Source organism: Rhinatrema bivittatum, chromosome 2 (assembly GCF_901001135.1).
Source record: "Rhinatrema bivittatum chromosome 2, aRhiBiv1.1, whole genome shotgun sequence".
Lineage (NCBI taxonomy): Eukaryota > Metazoa > Chordata > Amphibia > Gymnophiona > Rhinatrematidae > Rhinatrema > Rhinatrema bivittatum.
In genome coordinates, this window is record NC_042616.1 from 312,335,796 (window position 1) to 312,355,359 (window position 19,564).

The 19,564-nt window shown below is 41.0% G+C and overlaps 1 protein-coding gene across 7 annotated transcripts in view; it reads left to right on the top strand.

The window, feature by feature from the left end:
- Positions 1 to 19,564, top strand: part of GRB10 (growth factor receptor bound protein 10) — a 510,659-nt gene that overhangs the window by 439,762 nt on the left and 51,333 nt on the right. For all 7 annotated transcript variants that reach the window (XM_029589722.1, XM_029589720.1, XM_029589719.1 and 4 more), the window contains one exon: positions 15,567 to 15,704. In XM_029589722.1, coding sequence (XP_029445582.1) covers positions 15,567 to 15,704 — 138 coding nt within the window. The remainder of the gene's footprint in view (positions 1 to 15,566; positions 15,705 to 19,564) is intronic.

A 19,564-nucleotide genomic window follows, 5' to 3' on the forward strand; every position in this document is an offset into this window, starting at 1 on the left:
ATAATTGGGTTACATGTGTTAAACATTTATAACATTATTATTCAGTTATTTATGTTCGCACTATAATATCTGTAAATTCTTAACTTGCTGTAAAATGTTTTGAACAGAAAAGCGTAAAAAAAAAAGGATGAAATACACAGAGGTGACAGGAAAGGTGTAGACGTGCAAAATGTGTTGTAAGAAGTGAACACAGTGAAATAAGATGAGTTTAAGAACACATCTGAATGATATAGGTACTGGATAAACGATTAATGAGGATCGCCTGATAGCATGCCTGCCTGGTGCGAAGGTGGCAGACCTCACGCGTCACCTAGATAGGATTTTAGACAGTGCTAGGGAGGAGCCGGCTGTCGTGGTACGTGTAGGCATTAACGACATAGGAAAATGTGGGAGGGAGGATCTAGAAGCCAAATTTAGGCTCTTAGGTAGAAAGCTGAAATCCACACCCTCCAGGGTAGCATTCTCTGAAATGCTCCCTGTTCCAGAGGCAGGCAGAGCTCCGGAGTCTCAATGCGTGGATGAGATGATGGAGCAAGGAAGGAGGGATTCAGTTTTGTAAGGAACTGGGGAACCTTTTGGGGAAAGGGGAGTCTTTTTTTTCCAAAGGGCCGGGCTCCACCTTAACCAGGGTGGAACCAGACTGCTGGCGCTAACCTTTAAAAAGGAGAGAGAGCAGCTTTTAAACTAGAACAAAGAGGAAAGCAGAGAGTCACTCACCAGCGCATGGTTTGGAGGTAGGTATCTTCAAAGGATACTAATGAAGCATTAGTGTTAGGGCATCCCAACACAGTTTCCAGTAATAGCAAAAGTAGTCCATGTTCCTAAAAGTAAAGAATCACCTGAGCTAAGACTCCAAATTATCCCTGTCAACTGAAAAGCAGGCTGTTAATACAAACAAAAATACACACTTTGAAATGTTTATATGCTAATGCCAGAAGTCTAAGAAGTAAAATGGGAGTGTATAGCAGTGAATGATGACCTAGACTTAATTGGCATCTCAGAGACCTGGTGGAAGGAGGAAAACCAATGGGATACTCCATACCAGGGTATGAATTATACTGCAATGATAGGGAGGAGCAACTTGGTGGGAGAGTGGCACTTTGTCTTAGAGGGCATAATGTCCAACTGGATAAAAATCATATAAGAGACTAAATGCACAGTACAATCTATATGGGTACAAACACCATGTGTGTTGGGTAAGAGTATAGTGATAGGAGTATATTACCATCCACCTAGCCAAAATGATAGGACGAATGAAGAAATGCTGAGAGAAATTAGGGAAGCTAACCAAATTAGTAGTGCAGTAATGGGAGATTTCAATTACCCCAATATTGACTGGGTAAATGTAACATCCAGCCATGCTAGAGAGATAAAGTTCCTGGATGGAATAAATGAGTTTTATGGAGCAACTGTTTCAGGAACCGATGAGAGAGGGAACCTTTTTAGATCTAATTCTTAAAGAAGAGCAAGATTTGGTGAGAGCGGTAACAATGGTGAGGCTGCTTGGAGGTAGTGATCTTAATTTGATCAGATTTGAATTAATGACTGGAAGAGGGACAATAAGTAAATCCATGGCTCTAGCACTAAACTTTCAAAAGGGAAACTTTGATAAAATGAGAAATTAGTTAGGAAAAAACTGAAAGGAGAAGCTACAAAGGTTGAGTGAACAACAGGTGTGGACATTGTTTAAAAAAAAAAAAAAAGCGCAGTCTAGATGAGGAAAAGTGGAAGGAAGGCCAAACACTTGCCAGTATGGTTAAAAGGTGAGGTGCACGATCTTCCTTCATAAACTAGAGGAAGGATCCATCTGAAACAAATAAGAAAAAGCTAAAGCCTTGGCAAGTTAAATGTAAACATTTAATAAATTGGCCCTAGAGACAAAAACTCATAATAAAAACCTTTTTAAATACATCCAAAGCAGGAAATCTGTGAGGGAGTCGGTTGGACTGTTAGATGATCAATGGGTTAAGGGGCACTTGAGGAAGATAAGGCCATTGCGGAAAGACTTAATTAATTCTTTGCTTTGGTGTTTACTGAGGAAGATGTTGCGGGAATACATGTTCCAGAGACTGCTTTCACTGATGATTCAGATGAAGTGATCTGAATCTCAGAAACCTGGAAGATGTAGAAGGCCAGACTGACAAACTGAAGAGTAGCAAATCACCTGGACCAGATGGTGTACATCCCAGGGTTCTGAAAGAACTAAAAAATGAAATGTCAGACTTATTACAAGTAATTTGTAACCTATCATTAAAATCATCCATTGTAACATGAAAACTGAAGATGGCTAATGTAACTCCCATATATAAAAAGGACAGGTGATTCAGGAAACTACATACAGAATAGTGAGCCTGACTTTGGTGCCAGGAAAAATTATAGAAAATATTATAAAGAATAAAATCATAGAACATATAGACATGATCTAATGGGAAAGAGCCAGCATGGATTTAACCAAGGAAGTCTTGCCTCACAAATCTGCTGTTTTGTTTGGGAGGGATGAATAAGCATGTGAATAAAGGAGAACCAGTTGATGTTGTGTATTTGACAAAGTCCATCATGAGAGGCTTCTAAGAAAACTAAAACATCATGGGATTGGAGGAGATGTCCTCTTGTGGATTACAAACTGGTTAAAAGACAGGAAACAGAGAGTAGGATTAAATGGTCTGTTTTCACAGTAGGAAAAGGTAAACAGTGGAGTGCCTCAGGGATCTGTACTTGGACCGGTGCTTTTTAATATATTTATAGATCTGGAAAGAATTACAAGTGACGTGATCAAATTTGCAGATGACACAAAATTATTCATGGTCATAATACTCAGTAAAGCACAGTCTTACTTGCACTGCTGTGGTCTCAATATCTTGGTGACAGTATTGATATATACACCACCTTAGTTTGTGTTCTGTGCCATTACCCTTCCAGATGCATTTCCAGTACCTTCCTACCAACTTAACTCTCATCTTTTTTTTCTCCATGTGTCCAAACCCCACCAATTTTATTTTTCTCATCTCAGCCATCTTCAACTTTTCCTTATTGCTTCGTTTCCAATCTTATTCCTTTTTTTGTTTGTCCAAAAAATATAATGCTTGTCCAGTTTGCTTAAGTTTTTGCTACCTTGCTGTTTTCTTATTTCCAAATTCTGTTTTACCTATTGTACTATATCCATGTGTATATGTATGTTAGGTTAACTTTGTTTCCTGTCTTTCCAACTGGCACCTAAGACAGCTTACATAATTGCCCCGGTGGCAGATATGCTGTGTTGGATAGAGGTGTGCAGTCATTTTTAACGAATTAGAAAACTGCAACAAAATTGTTTATTTTGTCCTGTTTCAATAAGGCTGCTAAACGAAAAATATAAAGACAAAATTTCATAGAAATTGGTATTTTGTGTTAGTGTGTACTAACGGGATTTAGTGATTGTTAACTGAAAGTGTCAATAGGGGGAACAGTTCGTTAGCTAGAGGTATGATTCTGCATTCCCATTGATTGTCTCCTTAGGTACTTGTTTGTGTCAAGGTAGCAAGGTGGTTTGTGGGGGAAAGGCTACTGCCTGGTAATAAATGTAAAAAGCACGTGATTTAAAACCATTAAGTTCTAGTTAGCGAAAGCATGTAATGTAAATATTTATTTTGAATTTGCCAATCTTTGTATTTTAGGAAAGGAGCCCTGGCATTTTGGGATATGCATACTTTTAATTCCCCTGGTGGGTGTGGGTGTTGACTAGTGAAAGGGTGAGTGACTGGGGTGACAGATGGTAGGGAGACTGGTTAGAGTGGCGACTGGTGAGAGAGGCAGCCTGGTGTATGTCGGGGTGTGACTGCAGTGACTGTATGGGGTGACACGTCACACCACACACACACCAGGCTGCCTCTCTCTCACCAATCATCAACCCAACCAGTCTGTCTCCCACCTGTCACCCCAGTCGCTTCCCCTCACCAGTTACCCTCCAAACACACAGACCAGGGGAATTACATAGAAACGACGGCAGAAAAGGACCAAATAATCCACCCAGTCTGCCCAGCAAGCTTGTGCCAGTATCTGCTGCACTGTGCACGTTAGCCCCATGCTTATCAGTTTTCCAGAGCGTAAAAGTCAGGGCTCCCGCGATAGCCAGCAACGAAAACACCGTGGTAGTGCGAAGGCTGCCGGCTTTCGCAGGCCCCCCCCCCCCCCTCCCTGTTTTCACTGGATTCACCATTCTGCGATAGAATGGTGAATCCAGGCCTTAGTGATTAAGGGTAGTAAGCACCACAACAGCAAGTTAAACATGGGGTATTTGTTCCCCAAACTATAAAAGTCAGGGCCCTCGTTGGTTTCTGTCTGAATCCAGTTCCCTCTTTCCCACTGCTGTTGAACCAGAGAGCAATGGTGGAGTTGCATTAACAGTATCAAGGCTTATTTGTTAAGGATAGCAACTGCCACACCAGCAAGATACCCCCAGTTACCTCCTTGTACTTTTTTCTTTATTTCTAACCTCAAGCCTTTAGGGATCCACAGTGTTTATCCCATGCCCCTTTGAATTCCTTCACTGTTTTCGTCTTCACCTCTTCCAGAAGGGCATTCCAGGCATCCACCACCCTCTCTGTGAAGAAATATTTCTTGACATTGGTTCTGAGTCATCCTCCCTAGAGTTTCATTTCATGACCCCTAGTTCTTTTGATTTCGTTTCAATGGAAAAGATTTGATGATTGTGCAACATTAAAACCTTTCAGCTATCTGAAGGTCTGTATCATATCTCCCCTGCACCTCCTCTCTTCCAGGTTTTACATATTCAGATCCTTCAGCTTCTCCTCATAAATCTTCCACTGCTGACCTCTCACCATTTTGGTTGCTTGTCTTTGGACCGCATATTTATTTATTTATTTATTTGATGAGTTTTATATACCGTCATTCGGTAGAACCATCATAACAAAGTGAACATATCCCAAAATGTCATGTCCCTTTCCTAAAATACAAAGGGATTGGGAAATTCAAAATATGCATTTGCATTATATGCTCTTGCCGACTAGAATTTGATGCTATTAAATCATTTGTTTGTTTAGACTTGTTGCCAGGCATTGGTCATCCCCCTACAAACACCACCTTGCAACCTTGGCAACACAAGTAACTAAGGAGACAGCCAATGGGAATGCAGAATAATACCTGTAGTTAACTAATTGCTTCTCCAGTTGACACTTTTATTATATTGGTAACATTTTCAATTAGTGCACGCTAACATCCAGTTAGCAAGCACTAAGTCATTTTAGTCCGTACTAACTCTGAAATTAGAGAAACCTGAAATAACCCCCCCCCCCCCCCAACCGTTTTAAAAATGAAATCAAACAGATAATGACCTAACATGAAAACATGGGGAAAAAAAAAGCACACTCCTCGGTTGCATGTGACCGACCTAAATTTTCATGTTCCAAAATAAAATGCAATGATATTTTAATATAGGATTAAGGCATGGTTTTCTTTGAGGCTGGAAAAATGTCTATTTGCTTTAATCAAAATGTTGGTTCTATGTGAAATGGAGAAAGGCAGATAAAACCAATATGGCTGAAAAGAAACCATATGGCCTATCGAATCTGCTCCTCCACACAAACCATTCAGCTCTACAATTCCTTCTACTCCCTCAGAGATCTCCTGTGTTTGTCCCATATATTCTTGAATTTAGCTCCATTGGGAGGGGGGGGGGGGGGGGGCGGCTGTTTCATGCATCTACCACCTTTTTTGTAAAGAAAGACTTCCTTGGATTACTCCTGAGTGTGCCACTTTCACCCTCATCCCATAACCCCTGTTTGAGTCTTCTTTCCATTGAAAGAGGTCTGCCTCCTGTGCATTAATACCTAAAGGGAGATATGATGATAACTTTAAATACCAGAGTTTTGGCTAGGGGGTATGCATGTTTAATTCTTTGTAAAGCATATGGAACAGACAAAGACCACTAGCCATTTTAGTAGCCACCCTCTGGACAGACTTCATCCTTGTTTATATCCTTTTGAAGGATCTGTCTCCAAAACTGTATACAGTATTCCAACTGAGATCTCACCAGAGACTTGTACCAGGGTAATATTGCTGCTTTTCTTTTGTTGACCATTCCTCTCACTATGCAGACAAGCCACCTTTAGATCATCTGTTATGATGAGCCCCAGATCCCACGCTTGTTCTGTGCATAAAAGAATTTCACCCCATAGACTGAATTGCTTTCTTGGGTATTTGTGGTCCAAATACATAATTGTGCATTTTTTACATTAAATCTTAGCTGCCAGACTCTAGACTATTTCTTAAGCTTCACTAGATCTCTCCTTATGTTTTCCACACTATCCTGTTGCATATTTTGGTATCTGCAAAAAGACAAACCTTTATTGATTAGTTCTTCTGCAATATCACTTATAAAAATGTTGAAAAGAGCTGGTCCAAGGACTAGTGCGCACTAACGGGGACTTAGTACGCACAAACTATAGGTAGTATGCACTAACATTCAGTTAGCGTGCACTAAGTCCGAAATTAGGGAAACATGAAATAAAGACCCCCGAACCATTTAAAAAGCGAAATTAAGCAGAAAACCTGAAACGAAAATGACATGAAAAAAAAATCAGTGCACATTCCCTACTACTTACTTCTACTTTTATGACTAGGGACCCACATTTACCCTCTCCAGTCCTTTGGAACTACTCCCATTTGTAAAAAAAAAAAAAAAAAAAAATGTTAAAAGGTCAGAAGGTGGAGCTGCCAGGATGTTTCTAAGTGCCATTGAATGTATCCTGTCCAGTCCCCATCACTTTTGTGATGTGAGCAAATAATTTAAAATTTAAAAAATCTAGAGTAAATTTAGGTAACTTCTCACAATCACACTTTTTATGAAAACCGAGGTATACCTCACTTCTAATCTGTCCATTTTCTGTGGTCCTACTCTTGGCCCTTCCTCCATGAACACTGAACAGAAATATTTAAATAATTCTGCTTTTTCCTTGTCTACAATTCCTCTCCTTCACCCTGTGGTGTGCAGTCAAGGGATTTAACGAATCCCCAGCCCTAAATGATTTCCTTTGTGTGTTTTGTTTTGTTTTTTAGCTACATTCATAGGCGTCTCTATGCCTTATACATCATATTAGGCAGGATAAACCAAACCCTTGCCCAAGCTGATGCAGCAGTCGACCATGTATGTGATCTATCTCCTTGCTCCTATAGCCAGCAGCAGGAGTCACATTTAAGTGAATGTCCTCTCCTGCTGCCACGGGACCAATCTCACAGCTCTTAGTCCAAGATAGGACCTGTGGGCAGCAAGAGAGGATGTTTACTTAAATGTGACTTCTGCGCCCATGCCATTATCGTGAGCGAGGGAGCTGGCATTGCCACCCCCCCCCCCCCCAAAACATAGGAGAAGCCCGTGACCTGGTGGCTGCCAGTGCTCTTCCATCCCGCTGGCAGCTGAAGACTAGTCCTGGCAGGCTGCCTGTGGAGCCCATCTCGCAGAGGCCGAAGAAGGAGAGGACTGGCAGCTTTCAGCAGAGCCCGCCTCTCAACGAAGGCTGAAATCTAGTGGAGGTAGGCTACCACGGAGCCCATCCAATCACGGCCTTAGAAGAAAGGACTCATGACCTGGCAGCCTGAAGAAGAGACTGAGAAGAGAGGGGGAGGCGTGTGTGTATGAGAGGGAGAAAGAGCCACTGAATGCAAGTGAGTGTTTGCGTGAGAGAGGGGGAGGGGGAGTGTGTGTGTGTGCGTGTGCGTGCATGAGATGGAGAGGATAAAGATTGTGAACATTCCTCCTCCCCACTAATCCAGGACAGGGTGACTGGGAACCAAAAGTGCCCAGGAATGGAGCGCAGAGGATTTTTAAAAATCCCTATTAGTTTTAAGTGTTGAATGTTTGATATGTCTACTGTTTTGAAATATTTTACTCAAGTAATATTTGCTGCTCTTTCCTGCAAAGGGTTACTGCTGTTTGGGTCCTGGAAGTTAGTGTTTGATGTGGCAGATTTGCCTCTTGGGGTAAACTGTATTCTTGGTGCACTGAAATAGCTTTTATTGGATCTATAAGTATTATCCAAAAATACTGTACATGAGCTATTGACACACTATAATACCCATCTTTAGATGTGAACGTGTCTGATCTGACATCTGCAAAAGGAATTTATGCAGTTTTAAAAGCTTTTGTACAATATTTTTAGAAAGTTATTTTTTTATTTTACAGGTATTTTTAGGCAGCCGGTCTTGTTCTGCTTACTTAATAGGTGGTGTTATTGGTATTTTAGGGCTTGGTGTAATATTTGGAGTGTTGCCTTTTCATAGGTGGGGTTGTTAGTGTTTGCGTACTGGCAGTGCTGTTTTGGAATGGGAGATTTACTATATTGTAACTGTTTGATAATGGCTTTCTGAGAGCCAGGCCCACATCCAGTACATGTTACTTCAAGCCTAATGCATATTGCTCCATGTGTCTCTTATATCTTGGGGAGAGGGGACTGAAGGACCAAGACTGAATCCCCTATTATAAATGTCACTGCACGACACTGCCTTCATCTGTCTCTCAATGCCATTTTTGCACTTCCTCCTATGACTAATACATCTATAAAAATGGCTTGTTTTCCATCCACTCCCAGTTTTACTGCACGAGTGGCCCTTGAATCAAAAGGTTGTAGATGAGTTGTTCAGTCTTTGGGAAATGCTGATAGACTTGTTCACCTCAGAAGACAAGAAAAAGATTGAGCAATTCTGCTCCGTGCTTCTGAGAGCAACAGTTCAGTTTCCAATGCTTTTGAGCTAAACTGGAACACCGGTCTACTCTATGCATCCCCACCAACTTTACTTATTGCCAAGACTTTCCAGAAGGTCATTCAGAATATGATGGGATTGATTCACATAGCACCAGCATGATAATGTCTGATATGGTATCCATATCTTGTCAGTGTATGGTTTCAGCCTCCAGTTTTGTTGGGGAGCTCTCTATCTCTCATCACAGAGGAGGGCCACAGACTTTGCCATCCAAGCTGGTCGTCATTGGCCCTCAAAGCAAGGAAGTTAAACGAGCAGTAGTCTATCAAAAGATCTTACAGATTCAAGTGGAAGAGGTTCTCAACTTGGTGTGGGACTAGCTGGCTGGATCCTTTCTCTTGTGGCCCAAGGGATTTGCTTCAATAAAATTTCTCTCTTATTCTCAGGCCTCAACACCTTTCCAGATAAAGTACATCTCGGGGGCATTATGGTACATCAGCAGGGGGCTGGAGCTCCAGTTTCTCTTCTTCCTTTAGTATCAAAGTTCATGAAAGGTTTGTGGCATTCCAAGCCTTCTGTCAGTAGATCTCCAGTGCCTTGGGACCTTAGCATGGTTTTGGCTGAATTCATGAAACCTCCTTTCGAATATATCTAGTCTATGGATGTGAAATTTATCTCCTGGCAGGTTGTGTTTTGAGTAAACATATTTCAAGCTATGATTTTCTATTCGCCGTATTTGCAGTTCTTTTACAACAAAGTTCTGCAAAGACACCTGAAGTTCCTTCCAAAAGTGGTATCTGCATTTAGCATGAACCAAACTATTGTGCTGCCTGCTTTCTTTCTGAGATCACATGCACACGGAGGAGAAATGGCTCTTTACTCCTTGGACTGCAAGAAAGCCATATTACTTGAGAAAGATTCAACCTCATTGTCAAGCTTCTCAGCTGTTTTTGTATCCTTTGATCCCAATAGATTGGGACAGCAGACTGTATAGTACATTGTTACTGGCTGTCTGGCTTGCAGATTAAACTATTGGAGCTCATCAAGTGAGAGCCATGGCAACTTTAGTGACTCATTTAAGAGCCACTTCCATTGAAGACACCTGCAAAGCTACTATTTGGTTTTCAATCCACACCTTCATTTCCTACTACTGTCTCAACAGCAGCTCTCAAAGGGACAGTAACTTCAGACCAGCAGTTTTGTGCAATTTACCCTCCATTGGAGCTTCCCTATGAGGAAAGGCTGAAAAGATTAGGGCTGTTCAGCTTGGAGAAGACGGCTGAGGGGGGATATGATAGAGGTCTTTAAGATCATGAGAGGTCTTGAATGAGTAGATGTGACTCGGTTATTTTCACTTTCGAATAATAGAAGGACTAGGGGGCATTCCATGAAGTTAGCAAGTAGTACATTTAAGACTAATCGGAGAAAATTCTTTTTCACTCAACGCACAATAAAGCTCTGGAATTTGTTGCCAGAAGATGTGGTTAGTGCAGTTAGTGTAGCTGGGTTCAAAAAAGGTTTGGATAAGTTCTTGGAGGAGAAATCCATTAATGGCTATTAATCAATTTTACTTAGGGAATAGCCACTGCTATTAATTGCATCAGTAGCATGGGATCTTCTTAGTGTTTGGGTAATTGCCAGGTTCTTGTGGCCTGGTTTTGGCCTCTGTTGGAAACAGGATGCTGGTCTTGATGGACCCTTGGTCTGACCCAGCATGGCAATTTCTTATGTTCTTATGTTCTTATTGGTGGGGTTGGGTTGCTTATTTCAGTAGTTCTCCAACTATGAAACTCTTTTGGAAATCCCTATTTGCCATGGCTAATTCATGCCTGCTTGTTGATGGAGAAAGCAAATTTGCTTACCTGTTAACAGTGTTTTCTGTAAACAGGAGGATGAATTCACTATAATTATTACCCGCCTGCCTCCCTGAAGCGTCAACTGCCTCTCTAAAGCTTAAGCTGTGGAAGTGACTGATGTGGTCACAAGGCAATGTGCAGGAACTCCCATGCATGCTTAGCAAGTCTTTACTGAACTCTGTGATCTGGGTATGTCAGTGCTGTGGGATGACATCACCCACATGTTATGGTTAGTTCATCTTGCTGTCTACAGAGTACCATGTTTACAGGTAAGCAAACTTGCTTTTTTGCCTTCATGGCAAGCCTTTCTTCATGTTCTCCTGGCCTGCTTTATTAGTGTCCTATATCTAGCATTCCAGTGTATATGTGCCTTCCTATTTGCCTTGTTAGGTCCTGCTTTACATTTTTTAAAGGAGGCATTTTTAGCATTAATAACTTTTCATGTACCATTTAGCTATTGTGGGAAACACTTGCTCTTCTTTCAACCTTTTTTTTAAATTTGTGAAATGCATTTTATCAGGACTTCCAAGATGGTACTTTCAAATAGTAGTCTGCTATTTTTAAAATATATGTAATTATTTATGGTATCTAGGAACTTAACTTCCCTGAAGTCACCTGATGAAACACTGACCCTGAGATAGTTGAAATCTTCCATTGTGTTTCCCTGTGTGGTAGCCCATTCACCATCTTGGTCAGATGGATAATAACAACCCCCCCCCCCCCCCCCAATGCACACACACACTCTGCTATACATCACCTGGTTTTGCATAGAAATGTCTATATATAGAATCCAGTGATCAATTTGTTTCTGCCAAAGTGTACATCCTGTTCAACTCTATAGAATCATTAATATATAGTACCACCAGCACTTCTATCTGTTATTTCAGTATATTTTGAATCCTCATTTCACTGTGTCCATTAATTGCCTTTTTCACCAGATCTCTGAAATGCTAATTGTGAGTATTTTATCTAGTGCCATACATGCTAACTCCCTAATCTTATTTTTTAGACTTCTGGCATTTGCATACAGAGATATAAATGTGTGTTTTCAACTTATTAGTATTTGATTCAGGTAATATGGAATCAGCTTTTTCCAATTCCATACTGTCAGAACATTCTGATTTCCTCTTTCTAATGGTATCCTTTGTGGATATCCTGCTCCAAGCCATGCGTCTTGAACGACTGTCAACTTCTGCCATGAACTAGTTTAAAAGCTACTCTATCATCTTTTTTTTTTTTTTGTGAGCACAAACCGCCAGATTCCATTTTAGTTATGACTAAGCCCTTCCTACTAGAATAGTAAATAATGAAAGATGGATTCACAAAGCTAATGATGTTAAAACGCCTAAAACCATTCATATCGGTAGAGAATTTCAGAACAATTTTACAAGCAATGTTGTTCAATGGCTTGGACTACTGCAACTCCACTTTACTGGGTTTACCAAATTCTACATTACGCCCACTTCAGGTTTTTACAAAACACCGCGGCACGTATTTTAACAAATACCCGAAAGAGAGTTCATATTACCCCAGTGCTAAAGGAGTTACATTGGCTACCTATTCAGCAAAGAATAAAATAGAAAACATTATGTATCACTCACAACAGTACTATATGGTGAAATGATGGAATGGTTAAACACCACAATTAGACTACATATTCCACAAAGAGAATTAAGACCAGCTAATAAAGCTGTTAATACCTGATATAATGTCAGCTCATTTGAGTGAGGTTAGAGATCGCTCACTGTCAGTCACAGGACCCAGACTATGGAATCAGTTGCCAACAGAATTGAGGCTACAACAATAGAGAGAGAAGTTCAGGAAGGAATTAAAAACGTGGTGGTTTTGTCAGGCATACTAGAGTGACACCAAGGAAGGAGTTTGAGTTCCGTATACATTTTTAGTTTGGTTAACTTTGTATTTGTGTTAGAATTAATTTTAAGATTTTATAATTGTTATTTTGAATTGTTTTAAATATTTTTGTACTAATTTTTATGTCTATCTTATGTAAACCGTAGCGATGGAACCATACTGTGCAACGGTATACAAAATTTGTATAAATAAAATAGGATTCTCCCTTCCCAGAAAGCTCCCTAGTTCCTAATGAATCTGAAGCCCTCTTCCCTGCATTATTGTCTTATCCACACATTGAGACTCAAGTTCAGCTTGGCTGTAGGATCCTGAATATGGGACTGAGAGCATTTCTAACAATGTTAACCCTGGAACTTCTGGATTATAGTTTACTACCTAGAAACCTAAATTTAGCTCCTAGAACCTCCCACCTGTACCTTGTATATCATAGGTACCCACATGGACCATGACAGCTAGATGCTCCCCAGAACTCTTAAAATCCTTTCTAGGTGGTACATGAGGTCCTATACCTTTGCATCAGGCAGGCAAGTTACTAAGTGATTCTCACAGCTGCCAACCATCCAGCTATCTATCGGTATATTCCTAAAGATTGAATCACTAGTAACAGCATCCCTATCCCTACCCTCCTGGACACACAGCCTTGAAGATGCATCCTCAGTGTGAGAGGATAACTCATCCAGAGAGCAAGTCCCAGCTACAGGAACACTGAGAGCTAATTAGTGGGTTGTCTGGCTAAGTCTAGACATGCTCAATAGCAGATCTAGACTTAGCTGGTTAACTCATCTGGCTAAGTCTCCGTATTGCTGCTTAGCAGGATTAAGTTATCGGGTTAAGTAGTGCCGCCCTGATCCACTCATTACCCGCCCCCAAGTTAGTCAGCTAGCAGGATATCCGAATAAGTGACTTATCCAGTTATGTAGCGGCAACTGAACAGCTATTGGCGTCTGAATATTGGGCCTTTTAAGTCTAAAATAGCTCGCAATTGTTTTGGTGCAAATAAAAAATAAAAAAAACACATAACCTGCACATAAGAAACTAGACATTTACATGGGTAACGCAATAAAGAAAGGAAGCCCCTAGAATTCTAGTCTCTTGGCGCATAGTCAGAAAAGATTTCCTTCTCTCCTGAAGTCTCATAACGTCAAAGAAAACCCAAATGTGTTGTCCCATAAAATTCTCTTTGGCCCGTTGAACATAAGATCACAAAACCAAGTCCAAATCATTCTTGAAGACAAAACCAATAAGCAATGTGGCTCTGTTGGGTTCTTCAGAATCAAATCCTTCTAAAACATCCAATACATTAATCCAATTACCAGATATAGATGCATTTCCAGATTGTGCTACTCTCTTCTTAAAAGGCAAATAATACACCTTATTTAAAGGTGGAACTGCTTCAGTGGGTATAAAAAGAATCTTAGTAAAATCTCTTAACTTCCAGTGGAGCTAATCGAGATGGCCTCAGAAAATTTACAAAATATAGAATCAGTTGCCTTGCTTCATTTTCTAACTGTTCCAAATGTCTGTGAACCAGTATTTCATCTTGGACCAAAGAAGAATTAACAGATATAATAATTTTAATCTCATCTTTCAAATCCAAAATTTCTTGGTCAAACTTCTTACATTCCTCATCTTATTTATTGCTAAGACCCTAATGGAATTTACCAACGCTGAAATATCACTGGAAGTTGTAATTGAAGAATCCAGTCTGACCAAGACCAGTTCAGATAGTTCAGTGTCACTACTGGAGGTTTAATAAGGAGGTAAAAGCAAGTGATTTTGAGATGGCAAAAGAGACAAGGAGCCTGAGACGGAAACCTCAAGCAGATTATCTTTATCCTGCAAAACCTCCAAGGAAACAGACAATCCTCCTGCAGGCTCCACCACACTTGCTTTCCCTCCTACTACTTCCTACAGTGTCTTTGCCCTCACCGGCTCGTTTCCCGGCATCATCTTGCCACCGCAAGTTGACCTTGGGACCCAGACGTTGTAGATGGGCTGGATGCAGCAAGGGAGTAGGCAATTTTAAAAGAAAGTCCTGATGAACAGTTCTTCCAGGAACAGAAATGGAAAACAGTTCAGACAAAGTATACTTTTAAACTGAACCAGGCAGCCAATGAAGTGGCTGAAGAATAGGGGGTAATATCTGTATTTAACCCCCAAGACAAGATGATGAGCTGTGTTTTTGAATTAGCTGAAGTAGATTATAACTGGAGTTTACGTAGTCCAGCAAAGAAAATATTGCAGTAGTGTAAATCAACTGGTAACCTAACATATACACAACTATAGCTAATTCATTTTGACCCAAAAAAGGGTGAAGATTGCAAATGCAGTTTAAAATAGCAAGCTTTATGCTGCTGAAATATAGGAGTGCATAGTTAGAAACTTATCTATAATAATGTGTAAAATCCTTGAGGTCCATATTCAAAAGTCATTTAGACAGATAATGTAATAGTTATCCATCTCTTATCCGGCTAAATTCAAGCAAAAGAGTTATCCAGCTCGAGTTTAGCTGGATAAAATGGGGGTGTTCCGGGAGCGGGCATGAGCCATTCTGTGGAGGAGTGGATTTTGCCGTATAAGTTAGCCAGCTAACTCTGATATTCGGAATTAGCCGGTTCCTTTCTGCGGCTAACTCTGAATATGCCCGCCTAACTTTAGGACAGCCCTATAGCCTGATCGGAGGCAGGACTCCACTGCTTGAACATACCCTGCTAGGTAGCCGGTTATGTACAACTGGCTAATTAGTACAGCAACACCGTGGCGGAATATGGACCCCCCCTCCATTCCGCTTTTGGGTGGATGACCAAAATTTGCCAAGGTTATAACAGGAGCTATAAAATTCAAAAATGGATGAGAAATCCACAACACTTCAGTTTTAGCTCGATTTAACTGTAATGTTTCCAAGCCAGCCAATTTGTGACTGAGGACAGACCCTGATGCAATTTTGCTGATATCTGTAGAGAATGGTTCTAGGTCAGTAATTGCCCCCTCTTTCTGGGTTCTAATTGGTAACTGCTCTTTGTGCTTTGTCACTTAATTTCTGAAAGTGAGTTTTCTTATCTGAACTTTCTGCCTCTGTAGCAAAATGCAGATTTTATTTAAAAGTTGTTTTGGTTTTTTTTGTTGTTTTTTTTCATTCAACAGAACTTTTTAAATGCCAGTAGCTGTCCTGAAATTCAGGGTTTCTTGTACGTGAAGGAACTTGGGAGAAAATCATGGAAGAAATTGTTTGTGTGTTTGAGGAGATCTGGACTATATTGCTCTACAAAAGGAACATCAAAGGTAAATATCTGTTTTTCGCTTTTGGGTTAGTTTTTTATTGCAATAACTAACACCAATATTTGTAATTTTTCTATAAAGCTGTACATATGTTCACTATATCAATAATCTGTATATTACAGTTTGCCTCCATTCTTAGCAGGGTGACATACTAATTTACCCCAGTAGTGGAATTCTTCTTTCCTGTAGCTATTTATTTCCCATGATGGTTCCAAGTATTTCGGTAGGCTGACCAAAATACTCTCCAAACAATTGAAAAGATGGATCAAATGACCTTGATCAATTCTTTTTTTCTTATTGTTGCTGGTATATGAGTCGTTCTAGGGTCCTTTTGACCTGGTCGTCTGTCTGAAGTCAGATTGTGGGCTTGGCTGACTGCAGCATGAGCACTAAGGGGGAGTATCTACTTACTGAAAACCGGCTCAGCTGACATGCACTTTACATTCCAGCTGAGCCTGCTTCTCCCAGCGGTGCCATAACAATCAAGGCACTTTTCAAAGCGTGTGCTCAGCCGCGGGGGCCTGAGAAAGAGGAGGCATCCTCCTCTCCCTGCTGGCACAGTGCTTCCACGCCCACAGGAATAGACCCAGGTAGATGCCACAGGAGAGAAATCATTGTGCACACACTGTCCCTATGGCCACTGGCTGGCCTGCCCCGCAAATTGGCTCTCCTCTGTCAAACTGGCGGCCGCTCCTGCTGTAACATTAGCAGATTTTTGGCAGGGAAATCTGGGACACTGACTCACCTGGTACTAGTAGTAAGGGCAGATAAAGCCATTTATGAGAGTTCTGAAGAAGCCTCCAGCTAGAATACCTTTGCCATTCTGATCTCAAAATATGCAGCGTGCTGATACCTCAGAAACAGGTTTCACATTTTTTAACCAAAAGTCATTAGTGATCCAGAGTAGCTCAACTGGGGTATGTCCTGCTGAAAAGGGGAATCAACCCCAGAAAACAAACCAGATTAGCCAGTTAAAACTGTCTTTTTCCAGAACATCAATCCTCTGTGGGATTTACGCACAGACTATAATACTTTAATTGGGTCCCAAGATTCTTTTCATTGATTAGTTTATACATATATTTTTTTTTTTATTTTTTTTTTATTTTTTTTTACAGAAAATGTTTTTCAACCTTTGAGGGGGGGGGGGTCTGGTTTTATTTGTTGCTCTGCTGCTCCCTCTTCTCATCCTCTGCTTGTTTTTTGTTTGTTTTTTTTCCCCCTCTCTGGTGTCCTTCCTTTATTTTCCATTTCAGTTTGTTTCCTTGTATTTCCTACAATGGATTATTCGTTCCTTTCCCTCTACCTCTATTGCTGCCTCTCTCTCCCCTCTCCTTGTTCTCACTCTCTCCCCCCCTCCTTTCTCCTCATACTCCTCGCCTTCCTTTGTCCTGCACTCTCCTCCTATGACTTCTGACATTTCTCTTCCCTCCCTTCGCGAGCAGCAGCTCTACGACAATTCAGAGGACAGCATGTCGAGTCTTTGACAACCTCACAGACAGAAAAGAACCAACAGTGTTTTGGATCTTTGTGTGTACAAATAATTTAAAAGCAAACAGCCTTCGTTGCATCTATGCATTTGGCAGGGGCCCTAAGCCAGTAATTTTTAGCTTTCCACTGATCCCAGAGCCTAGGGAGTGAGGTATAAGTTCTTACTGGAAAGGGAGAGTGTAGGAAGGTTTTTACAGTTACTCGTTCATGGACTGCTTTTCCTTTTCTTTCCTCCACCAGCTGCAGTTGCAGGAGGAGGAAGCATCTAGCATCCTGCAGCATTTCTCCTTTTAAGTGTCTTCCTGCTTTAACAGCCCTGCAACTTTTTCTTTGCTGTGAGTCCCTAACTTCATTTACACACTTTCTCAATGGGGGTTAACTAGGCAGGGATAAGAGTAACCTTATCCGCCTGATCAGGGGAGGCAGAGCAAGGAACCGGAGATAAATGTACACTAAGGCCTGCCCGTGAGTCATGGTCCCATTGGTGGACATTTGCTCAGTGAAGTGGCTATAGTGACCACTAATAGTCCAGGTTGTAAGAGGTTTAGTGTTTCTTGTTTAAAAAAAAAAAAAAACCCAACAATTAGAAGGAAAGGATCATTAAGGTGGATGCGTTGTGTAGAGTGGGTAGGTTTTGATCTTCATTAATGGAAGCTATTTTAAATAAGGAATCTTCCATATTGTCAAAAAATGATTTTTGTCACCCATACAGTACTCGACAGTACATAGGTTGTATTGGAATGCCAATATTTAAATTGTGTTGGTCACAGCAAAATATGCTAGACCTAGCTCTTTCAGGAGTGGGGCCCAGTTTGAATGGAGGTGACTGAGGATGGAAGGGAAATCCTGAGGCAAGGAGGTGGGGAATCCCCCTGGAGGTCTGACGTGGAACCCTCCTGCAGGTCAAGGTTTGCCCACCTCTGCTGTATGCCACTTGTACTATTTGATGATTGAATGAATACAGGGTAAGTGATTTGAAACCATCCCAACTTGGATGGAGGTTCTCCTGAATAACAGCATAAAAACCACTGATTAAACACAATACTATGCTAATAAAGTTATTTATTTATTTGACATTTTTATATACCGAACATTTTTTTTTCACTTTCTGTAGTTAAAACAAGTAAAAGGCTAGAGGGAGTACTTTTAAAAGACTAAAGGAAGAGGTCTCCAGAGATCACTACAAGTGAATCCAAGCTTCAGGCTCCACAGCCTTAGCTTTCAGAGGCCCCACACTCCTTGAATCAGAAAAGGACTGGAAGCACATGCCTAATGGTGTGCACATCTTAAGATTCCTTACTATAAATTTTGTGCAGAAGGAATTTAATTCAAAATGAGTTAATAAGGTGGGCAATATCTTGAGTAATTGTGTTTTGAGGGTCACTGTCAGACAAATATTAAATAAATCAATAGATTAAAAGTACTTTAGATTAGGTTTACATCACTACTCCCGTAGAAATTTTAAATCTGTAACAAATCAACTAAATGAAAATGTAGAAAGCAGTCCTGTCTTCCAGCTAGCGAGAGGTTGTGTATCCACTAGATGCAAAGAGCTCCTAGACCTCAGAGAACGAGTCTGATTTCTGGAGGCTAGAATGACAAATCTGGAGGAGCTGAGGGAGTCAGAAGTATATAGAGGAGACTTTCAGGGGACATAGTAGAGTAGACCTACCTCCAATCGGAAAGCCCCTGTGCTGCCTTGGCGGAGATAGGTATCCTGGAAGAAGAGCATAAACTTGAGGCAGGAAGAAATCCTATAGCTAGGACCTGCTCTCAAGGTGATATAGTATCCTCTCACACTGAGGATAGGTCTCCAGGGGTATATGCCCAGGTGAGAAGGGTTAGGATGACTATTGTAGTTGGTAATTCTGTTAGGAAGGTTGATTGCTGGGTTGCTGGTAGACTTGAGGATTACTTGGTAACTTGCCTGCCTGTGGGAGGGTGGCAGACCTCACACATCACATGGCTAGGATTTTAGAGAGTGCTGGGAAGGAGCCAGCTATATTGGTACATGTGGATACCAATGACATAGGAAAGTATAGGAGGGAGGTTCTGGAAGCTAAATGTAGGATTCCAGATCCTCCAGGTTAGCATTCTCAGAAGTGTTCCCCATTCCACATGCAGGACTCCAGAGGCAGGTGGAGCTCCAGAGTCTCAATGCATGTGTAGAAACCTCTCTAATATAACTGGCCCACTTCTGAGATCCAACACAAGGGAGGAATTGTCGTGAATAGCCAAACAGTGCTTCCAGCTTAATTCAGTGGTATAAGAAGTGGGCCAGAGGTCAGTGATTGCACAGCATAGAGTCTAGCAATTAGTAGCGTGTCTGAAATGTATCACAGCTGTGCAGAAAGGTTTTATTGTCGGATATCTGG